General features: G+C 38.9%; 1 protein-coding gene across 1 annotated transcript in view; it reads right to left on the bottom strand.

Moving 5' to 3' along the window:
* Positions 1-3,232: 3,232 nt before the first annotated feature.
* The window catches only part of ERCC5 (ERCC excision repair 5, endonuclease), a 238,975-nt gene continuing 231,333 nt past the window's right edge, over positions 3,233-10,874 (bottom strand). The window contains exons 15-17 of the mRNA XM_053707797.1: positions 9,149-9,349; positions 4,164-4,248; positions 3,233-3,851 (exon numbers count right to left, since the gene is read on the bottom strand). Coding sequence (XP_053563772.1) covers positions 3,315-3,851; positions 4,164-4,248; positions 9,149-9,349 — 823 coding nt within the window. The 3' untranslated portion in view covers positions 3,233-3,314. The remainder of the gene's footprint in view (positions 3,852-4,163; positions 4,249-9,148; positions 9,350-10,874) is intronic.

Below are 10,874 nucleotides of genomic sequence, written 5' to 3'. Positions count from 1 at the left end.
TTACTTCACCACCTCCATAGGAGGCAAAGTTTGTAAAACTGAATTGTGGGTGTGGTGAAGGGTGTATTTATAGGCATTTTGAGGTTTCGGAAACTTTGCCCCTCCTGGTAGGATTGTATATCCCATATGTCACTAGGTCATGGACTCTTGCCAATTACATGAAAGAAAAGTTAAGTTCAAATGTGCTCTGATACAAGGTCCATGGGCCCCATCCATATATTAAAAGGCGGGTGGACAGCTTCTCAACTTACAAAGCTGTCCGACTGCCTTGCTGCATATGGGCATTGGATCTGTTCGTGCACTGGCCTGTATGTATCATTACACACTCCAATGAGTGTGTAATTCCTGCCCCATCATTCGCGCCAGTGAAGGGACTGTCAATCACAAAGAGCAAGCTCTCTGTGATTTCTCTTCGCCACCTCTGCGGGCATGCGCGAACCTGCCATGCAAGGGCTCCAGAGAAGCTCTTGCTGCTTCGAACATGGAGCCTCCTGGCTTGCAATCTTTTTGCCTGCAGAAAGACTAAAAAAGAAAACACACTTTCTGGACCTTTACTGTTGAAAACATGTTCGCGGCTCTGGGCTTTTAGAGCACCGATCCATTTTTTATTTGGATCACTAAAATACAGTGACCAATTTGCCTGGTAATGAAAAATCATTATTGGGAGCAGATAGTCTGTGATCAACCCCAATATGTTTTGTAGGGACACAGAATACAATAATACCCAGTAACTTATTATGGAGTAACTTCGCAACATAATTTGTCAGCATTGGAGAATATTCTTCATTGCCTGCCACAGATCCCACTTGACATTTTGAAAGCTTTATTTATTACTATAATTGATCCCTGCTTCTTTAAAAACACATTTCTTTCATAAGGTGTTGAGAGTCAACAAGCCATTAATCCTGGGATTCAACTCCAGGCCACTAGGAGGAGGCGAAGATTCCCAAAGCTCTAAATGTTCTTAATCCCTCCCACCTCTCTGGTATTCCAGTCTAATCTTTGCCTGCATAGGAGGTGGGCGAAGAATTGAGGTACTCCGGATTCTAAATTCAGAGGGATTCTTAGACTGATTTGAAGTACATTTTCCCCTCAGTGAGCTGCTACAGAGGGGAGATTTAGAGTATGAGGCAGTGATGGAATCCCTCTCAATAACGGAGTTAGTCAAACCTACCACAGGTTTTGCAGGGATCTGACCCATAGCCTCTTTTTGTTTGGCCGTCAATATACTCCTTACATAGATCCTCTCCTGTAACGTACACAACACTGGATGGGCACTCTACCAGAAGCAGTCTTTCTGCAGCCACTATGCAATTCTGCCCCTTATTAAACAAGGTCGATTTATGACAACATTTAATTTGACGAATACCTTCCTCCCTATTCCTAGACCATTTATAGCTTCTAAGATTTGCTTTTCAGGACAAACTTTTTCAGTTTGTTGCTCTTTCGTTTGGTATATCTACAGCCCCCAGTAATTTTATAAATGTTTTAGGAACTTTCTTGTCTTTAATAAATACTCCATTTAGTTCAGTGGCTCTATACATTAACATATTGCTTGATGCTCCATTTTTTCCTTCAGTTTTATTTCATTCCAACAATCTACTGTTTTCTTTGAAGACATGTTTGGAGAATTAATTTAAGAGTTCTCTTTCTCATTAATCAAGAGTCTTTTTTTCTAGGAGTCATTATAGACTCAGTGACTATGTAACTTTAAACCCTGATCTTTTAGAGTCAGTCAGTTTATGGAAATGTTAGGTCTAATGACTGCAGCATCAGATGTTCTTCCTTTTGCACAGTTTCATATGAGCCCTCTGACTTTGCATGCTTTGAAATTGGTGCCATTTTCACTCAGCTATTTTATGTAATCCTTTGAGATTCTTCAGTGAGGCAATCTCTGTTCCTGTTGGATAGTTTTCCAAACCATTTTTCTGGGAGCATCCTTTATTCCACCAACTTAGAAAATAATATCCGCAGACACAATTTTCTTGGATTGGGGCTAAGTCTGGGGTCCAGGAGAGAACAGGGAGTTTAGTTTCCTCAGGAGAAGAGGTTACCAATAATTATCTTGGACGTGCAATCTTTAGGTCCCTTTAGAGCTATCCTCTTCTAGGAGAAACTTATCCCAGTTTTCATTCAATGTTAGAGCTGTAGCTTATATTCAATATCAAGGGGCAACTTGTAGTTCCTTAGCAATGAAAGAAGTCCAAAGTTTTTGTTTTCCTATTATTTTTATTATTATTATTATCAGGTATTTATAAAGCGCCAACAGATTACGCAGCGCTATACAAGTAATAGTAAAACATTACAAGGATGCATTACAAACACAAACAAACATCTTTTCCACAGGAATGTTTTCTCCTTCATGAAGTCATGAGGTCTCCCAAACATAGACCTGATGACTTTGGTTTGCAAGTGTCATAGTTCGAATAAGGTAGTGCATTCTTCATGAATCTGTCTGTTACAGTCAGGCCCTGCAGAACTTGGTATGCAAATCTAATTCAGATGTTAAGCTTTTTCCAGTTCTCAAGTCTCTCATCTTGATGAATACGAGATTGAATACATATTTTAGATTTCTTTTATGCCATATTGAACTCCTTATTTCAGATCATAAAGTATGTTACAAGTAAAATGTATCAAATATCTTGGGAAGTTCCTTCTTTCCTGCTATGGCATTCTTTTATAATTTCAAGAATTCTTATTTTTGCAAGTTGGTTTCGGATACTGACTTATCTGCTAACTCTTTAAAAAGTCAGATTTCAGCTTTTTCTATTTCATACTACAGGAAAATTGTTAAATGTCTTGACATCTAGGCTTAGTCTGGATGTATCCAGTGTCTAATCCAATTTCTTATCTTTGGAATATTAATTTGTTTATTTCTCTTTTAGATTGTGGTGAGAGTCCAAGCGACCTGCACATTTTTATTTTTTAGATAATCGATTTTTTTTTCTGGCGGCAGATCTAGTTTGCACCTCATTTTCCCTACTTTTTCCTTTCCTACCTTTCTACTTCTCCTTTGTTGGCTATACATCAGACTGGAATACCAGAGAGGTGGAAGGGATTAAAAGTGCACTTAGAGCTTTGGGAATCTTTGCCCCCTCCTAGTGGCCAGGAGTTGAATTCCAGGTGTAATGGCTTGTGGACTCTCACCACTATTAAATAAATTTATCCGGTAAGCATAAAATTTGTTTTTAAAATTGATAATTCTGTAGAAAAAAAAATGATCAGGCAAAAGTTATTCAAACTTAGTTCTCTATTTCATGTACAAATATGTATATAAAAAAAAGAAAATAGTCAATAATTGATTAAATAAATAATCACTTCTTTTTTCCTTTTACATTTCTTGGTTTTCTTTTGCTGCCTTGGAACACAGGCTTAGCTGTTACAAGGACAGCTTTTACTTCATCATCACTTGAGCTACTGCTTCCAGAGAGTTCATCTTTTTTGTTCCGAAGCTCCTTTGAAATTTTTGTTAAGTTTGTCAAGCTTGTTGCGTCTTCTGCTTCACTTTCAGGTCCGTTTGATGATGATTTGTTGAGAGATGGAGCTTTGTTCTTGCCCTCAATAAACCCACCTTCTTCATTTACAGTAGTTTTGTTTTCTTGAACCATTTTTACAGCCATCTTTTTCTTTCCCCCACTGGATTTTTCTGGTTTAGACTTTCCACGTTTTCTTTGCTTGCGAGCTGCGCATTCTTCTTCCTCCATAAGCGCAGTGGCTTCCTCTACTTCAGCAGCTTCTCCTTCCTTTAGTTTTCTCTTCATACAAGTCACTGCCCTGCGCAACCTTTGACTCTTTAAAGACTTTGCTTCATGCTGTTCTATTCTAAAAAATGAATCTATTCGTAGCTGAGTCTGGGAAAAGACAACAAGGATATTGTCAAAACGTATTATCATTACAAACTCAAAATGAATTGTCATTTAGAAGCTTTGTAGGTAAAATGTATACTTAAAATCTAAAATACCATTTAATTTGCTTAGAGGAAAGATTAAATATTACCAGAATTATAAGAATGCTCGGTAACCACCTATGTTGTTAGAGATTGTACTATTTTTGCGAAATTAACACTAAGAATGGGTAAACAAAACAAAAAAACTAAATAAGAATACAACTTAAAACTGGTCAAGTTCCACACCATATTAATAAAATAAGGAAAAACAAATTACCTGTTGATAATTTAATTGCTTTAGCACTGGCAGAAGTACTTCATCAGTCTTTGATCGATACCAACCAAAGCGGCTCTCACAAAATGTAAATATTGTTAAGAAAAAGTTACTGGTATTATAAATAAAAATATTCTGTTCAGATTTCACTGTGTGGATGTAAATAGGTGAAAGCAACTGAAACATTTTTCGCCAATTTACATGGTAAAAATGCCTCAGAACATAATCTCTTTATTCTCTCAGATTATAGTCCTAATGGATCCCTTAAAAAGAAGTATCTATCACAATTTAAAAAGCAAATAAAATCTGTAATAGATATTTTTTTTTTTTAAAATAAGAAAGAACCTTAGTTCTACGATTTATTATTTCTGAGGATTCTGCAAAAGTACTAACCATGGCCTAGATACTATGGGACCCTCTACTGATAATGACAAAGCCGCAACTGGACGTTGAGGTGATCAAGCACCAAATAATTCTATATGAGCCTCTGGAACATAGTAGTGGTAATATCCTAAGGCTGTTGAAATTATTTGCGTCAGTCTGCAATAAATAAATTGCACTTCTTTTAGATATGCAAAAAAAACTATGCATTGAGCTAACTCCACTACTAAAACTAAAGTAAATTGCAAATACCACACAACACCTAATCCCCCATATTATATTTCTATTAGCTAAAATCCAAAAAGGTACAAAATGTATCTCTATAGCATCTTCCAGTATTAGATCCTTTTCCTTGTGATCCTTGCTGCGTTGTTTTGTTTTTTTTTTTAAAAAAAAAACATCTTGTGCAGTAACACAGACAGGGCCGAAATCTGTCCCATCAGGGGACTTGCAGAAAGCCCTTCTCCAGTTCATCCTGAAGAACAGAATAAATAGGTCCTCCACACCTTATTATGGATGCAACGAGCAACCAGCTTACGAGCTTGAATGAGAGAAAAAATAACTCTCTCAGAAAACCCTCTCTTGGCTAGGACTAAGGGACCCATTTATCAAGCTCCGTATGGAGCTTGAAGGGCCATGTTTCTGGCAAGCCTTCAGACTCGCCAGAAACACCAGTTATAACCTGTCCTCCTGCTCTGAGGAGGCGGACAGACATCGCCGGAAATCAACCCGATCAAATATGATCGGGTTGATTGACACCCCCTGCTAGCGGCGGAGATAGGCCACGAATCTGCAGGGGCGGCGTTGCACCAGCAGTACACAAGAGCTGCTGGTGCAATGCTGAATGTGGAGAGCGTATTGCTCTCCGCATTCAGTGATGTCTGTCGGACATGATCCGCTGATCGGATCATGTCACAGACATTTGTTAAATAGGCCCCTAAGCGTCCAATCTCCATGAAGTCAGTTTCAGGGAATATAGACATTGATAAACAAAGAGACCTTGGTCAGCAGATCCCTGCGACAAGGTAACTTCCACGGAGGAGATGATGACATCCCCACTAGATCCGCAAACCAAATCCTTTGCGGCCAAGACGGAGAAATTAGTATCACTGATGCCTGCTAGATTCGAGCCACTGCACGAGGAAGTAGTGGTAATGGCCGGAAAAGGCAAATTAGATGGAACCTCCAAGGCACCGCTAATGCATCTGTTAGCTCCGCCTGAGGATCTCTGTACCTCGACCAAAATCTGGGTAGCTTGGTATTGAGACGGCATAAGATCTACCTCTTGCAAATCTCCGCAAACACTCGGGATGGAGAGACCATTCCCCCGAATGAAAGGATTGTCTGCTGAGGAAATCGGCTTCCCAGTTGTCCACACCCGGAATGTGCATCGCTGACAGAGAACAAATGTGGGTTCCTCCTGAGTCTAGAGACCCTGTGCCTTTCCTGGCACCCCAAACAGCTCCCCATCTTGACGGACTTGGAACCGTAGTCACAATCACCCAGGATGGTCTTAAGACGGACGTCCCTCGGGACAAGAGATCCGGACAAAAACACCAAGAGAGTGATTCTCTCGATCAGTAGTCCAGAGAAATCTGTTGAGACAGATATGAATGATCACCGTTCCACTGCTTCAGCATGCGCAGTTGCAACAGTCTGAGGAGAAACCTGGCAAGGAAATGATGTCCATGCTTAACACCATGAGACCAATCACCTCCATACACCGAGCCACAGATGGCCTTAAGGAGGTCTGGAGGGCAAGACATGTTGAAGCTAGCTTGCAACTCCTCTGGTCTGTTAGAAATATTCTCATTCTATTATAGTACCCATGAATTCTACCCTGGTATTTGATACAAGAGAACTCTCTCTATATTTATCTTCCATCCATGGGATTGAAGAAGACAGAGGAGAGATTCCGAATGGTCCACCCTTCGAAAAATTTCTTGGAGCCGTAGCTAGACCAAATGGAAATGCAATAAACTGGAAGTGCTGGTCTAAGAATGCAAACCTTAGCAACTGGAAGTGATCCTTGAGGATTGGTACGTAAAGGGAGCATCCTTCAGATCTATAGTGGTCATGAACTGCCCTTCTCGAACGAGGGGAAGAATGAACCTTATTGTCTTCATCTTGAACGAGAGGACATTTAAAAACTTGTTTAAGCACTTTAGGTCCAAAATCGGACGGAAAGTTGCCTCCTTCTTTGGGACCACAAAAAGGTTTGAATAGTATCCCAAACCTCTCACTGTAATAGGCACCGGGACAATAACTCCTAAGAGGACAGATCCCGTACGCACCCCAGAAAGGCTTCCCTCCTATCTGGTCAGGAACACAGGAGAGAGAGGAGGAATCTGCCCTTGGGTGGCTGAGACTTGAAACCTATCTTGTAACCCTGAGCTATGACCTCCAGGACCCATGAATCCTGCACGTCCCTATGAGGAAGTGGGGGAGGTATTTAAGCCTTTGGCTGGGGTGTCTTTGCCTCCTCCTGGTGGCCAGATTCAGTATTTCCCACAAGTAAGGAATGCAGCTGTGGACTCTTCCAATATTAAGAAGGAAACAGGGATACCCAAAGCTGTAAATACACAGACTTCTCACAGCTAACTCTGCTATTAATCTTTCCCTGTTTGGCTTTAGCTGAACACAACAGCAAACCAATACACTTTATACTAACATAATGACACTGGCTAGTCTTGTTGTCTAGTAATGAAAAAAGGTATAGAATATCTGCGCTAGTAGGAGACAAAACAAACCTCTGAAATACACTGCCTCACTCAGCAGGGCACCACTTAACAAATAGGGGGACAGAGGATACACCAAAAACTAGGCTATATACCACTAATGGATGCACTAAATCTGAAATACAAGTGAATATATCACAAAGTTCTGTAAAAATAATATTTTTAAAGAAGTCTGTGATATATTAATTTGTATTTCAGATTTAGTGCATCCATTAGTGAGATATAGCCTAGTTTTGGCGTATCCTCTGTCTCCTTATTTGTTAAGTCTAGTCTTGTTGTCTGCAGACTTAAAAGGACAATTGACCCAAAGATTCTCTCCCCTTTAATTTGTTCCCAATGATCTAATTTACCTGCTGGGGTGTATTAAATTGTTTACAAGTACCTCATTTATACTTATTTTGGCATTTGAAATAGCAGATTTAGTCTGCAGTATCCCAACCTATATTAAAAGTTTCTGGACTATTGACAGGCTATGTAGACACAGCTAGCAGAAAAAATTACACTCCCGGTCTCTCCCACAGAGACACATGAGAATTAAGCTAAAGTGCAGAAGCTGGGTTTTAATTGAAAATCTACTCCAGAATTTGTATTGTATAAAAAATACAGATAATCCCTTTATTACACCTTTCCCAGTTTTGCATAACCAACATGGTCATATTAATATACTTTTTACCTCTATGATTACCTTGTATCTATGCCTCTGCAGACTACCCCCTTATTTCAGTGCTTTTGACAGATTGGCATTTTAAACGAAAAGCAGGCAGGTGACAGCAAATATAATTACCATTTATTGAGGAGGTAAAAAAGGGCCATTTTTTACCTCCTCAATAAATGGTAATTATATTTGCTGTCACCTGCCTGCTTTTCGTTTGATTTATGAACTTGGGACCTAGGCAGTGGTCCCAGGGTGGCGTGCAACACTAAGCCTGTAAGTGCTGAAAAAGCTCTATCTAAATAGATTGGCATTTTAGCCAGTCAGTGCCCTCTCGTAAGTAACTCCACGGGCATAAGCACAATTTTATCTATATCACACACATTAACTAACACCCTCTAGCTGTGAAAAACTGTCAAATGCATTCAGATAAGAGGTGACCTTCAAAGGCTTAGACATTAGCATATGAGTTTACCTAGGTTTAGCTTTCAACTAGGAAACCAAGAGAACAAAGCAAATTTGATGATAAAATGTTTAAAATTGCATGCCCTATCTGAATAATGAAAGTTCAATTTTGACTAGCCTGTCCCTTTAAAGTAAGTAATATTGCACTAAAAAGTTATAACCATTGTGACGAACGATTCACTGTTTCTGCACAAATCAGAAAATATCTACATTGATCAAGTGAGAAGTTTTATTAAATGTTTATTGGCTTGATTTGCTTACAGCATTTTAATTTTAAAAATGCATCAGAGGTTAGACTACGAAATAGCTTCATAAATAAAGCATTTTTGATAGACAAACTATGTATGTAAAGGCAATGAATTAATAACCAGCAACGTAGAAGTGTTTGTTAATATATTAATAAAAAAAAACAATGGCCTTAATTTGAGGGTAAAAATGCAGAGCATATATTTTCCCTATGTGCAAAAAAATTTTTTTGTCAGCATGAAATGTTCTGCGCCAATGTGAAAAGCTAAGCAGTTACATTATTAATTATTTACATCCATTTTTTTGCTTATTTTACATTTAGATTTTGTGAAAGCAAACTTTTTGTTTTAAGATTAATGCTTACTGACTGTAAATAGTGTTTTAAGAAGCAAGGTATGACTTTTGTACTTACATTATAGCATATCAAAGCAATTTACCAATTTTTGGATGCAAGGAAGTTATTGTGTGCAAACAAACAAACAGAATAACATTGATATAAAGGATATTCTCTGATTTGTTCTAAGTCTGGTCTCCCCCATGAAAAAGCTGCATTGGAGTCATCCACCGTAGGCTTCAGATATGCCTCGGCCACAGCTGGGTTTGGAAAGCCTGGATATAGCTCTATATCCCGTAGTTTCTTTTTAACTTTGGTATCATTTGGGTTTGGTCTACTTTTTTTATTCTTCTGAGCTTCTGTCCACCACTCTCTGAAACAAAAATTGATAACATTTACAGTTATTTTCATTTACCGAAATCATTCCACCAAGCAATCCTACATGGTTTATTATCCTGCAAAGACTTCTGCACAAGAAAAAAAACTCCTCTTGTAGGTGTTAAAGAAATTAATAAAACGTATTTGTGGGTGTGGTCGCAACAAAAGACTTAAATTAATCTGTCTGGAGACTATGTTGTACAAATAACTGCCCAATACCGTCCATCACACAATGGGCCAGATTACAAGTGGTGCCCTAAATATTTTTTTCATTTGCGCACTAACACTGCTGAAAGTAAACTTAACATGGGCGGGTGAGCATTAAAAATTGAAAGTAAAAAGTTAGCGCAAGAGCGTAACCCAATACACGTCAACTTTAAGTCCTCAGCTATCGTGACCACGTTAACTTCTCCTCCATAGACTTCAAAGGAGCAAGGCTGTCTCATAAGCTAAGCGGATGACACTCCTCAACAAGAAAGATAGGGAAGTCGTAGTAGCCTTCTGCCCCTTACGATTCCCTGTATAGATGATAAACAAAGAGGAAGATTGTCTGAATTCCTTAGTAGCATGAAGATAGAACTTCAAGGCACGAATCACATCTAGATTGTGAAGCAAGCGTTTATTCACTGAAGAAGGATTAGGACACAAGGATGGAACAACAATTTCTTGATTAATGTTACAATCCCACACACCGCCTTAGGGAGGAACCCTAATTTAGTATGTAAAACCGCATTATCAGCATGGAAAACAAGATAAGGGGGGTCAAATTGCAAAGCAGAAATCTCAGAAACTCTGCGCGCAGAGGCAATAGCCAACAAAAAAAAGAACCTTCCAAGATAACAATTTAATGTCAACAGTAAGCATAGGCTCAAACGGAGCCTGCTGCAAAACACTAAGAACAAGGACTGCACATCCGGAAGCTCAGCCAATCTCTTGTGCAGTAACACAGACAGGGCCGATATCTGTCCCTTCAGGGAACTAGCAGATAGACCCTTCTCCAGTCCATCCTGGAGAAAAGATAAAATTCTGGCAACCTTAAGCTTATCCTCAAAGCAAAGTGTGGAAAACAGCACCAACAGATATGTGGCTTGTGGGGCACGGAACCCAGGATCTGCCTTATCCTGCAAATACTTCAAGTAGCAAAAAAGATTTGTTCCAGCCACCAATAGTTAAAAAACCTTTATTTCTTCATATAGGGTCTTTTGACAAACATACAACGTTTCAGACCTGCTATAGGTCCTTAGTCATGTATACTGAACATACACTGATTCATCATTTAAATACTTTACACCTGGTCAATTGTTCACCTGTTGTCATGTGACTACTCATTATTGTATCACTGCCATCTTGTGGCCATCTAACATATATATTCCTATTGAAAAAAAGCATTCTGAATAGTCACATTGAAAAGGTTTAAGTATCAAACAATGTTAATAGATAAAATCATATGTACAAAATTAAAATAGAAGAAATCTTACGCACAATATGCAGATATGCCATTGCTGTTTACTTGTTATTTA

The sequence above is a fragment of the Bombina bombina genome, chromosome 3 (assembly GCF_027579735.1).
Source record: "Bombina bombina isolate aBomBom1 chromosome 3, aBomBom1.pri, whole genome shotgun sequence".
Classification (NCBI taxonomy): domain Eukaryota; kingdom Metazoa; phylum Chordata; class Amphibia; order Anura; family Bombinatoridae; genus Bombina; species Bombina bombina.
This window is presented reverse-complemented; position numbering and strand designations above follow the sequence as displayed.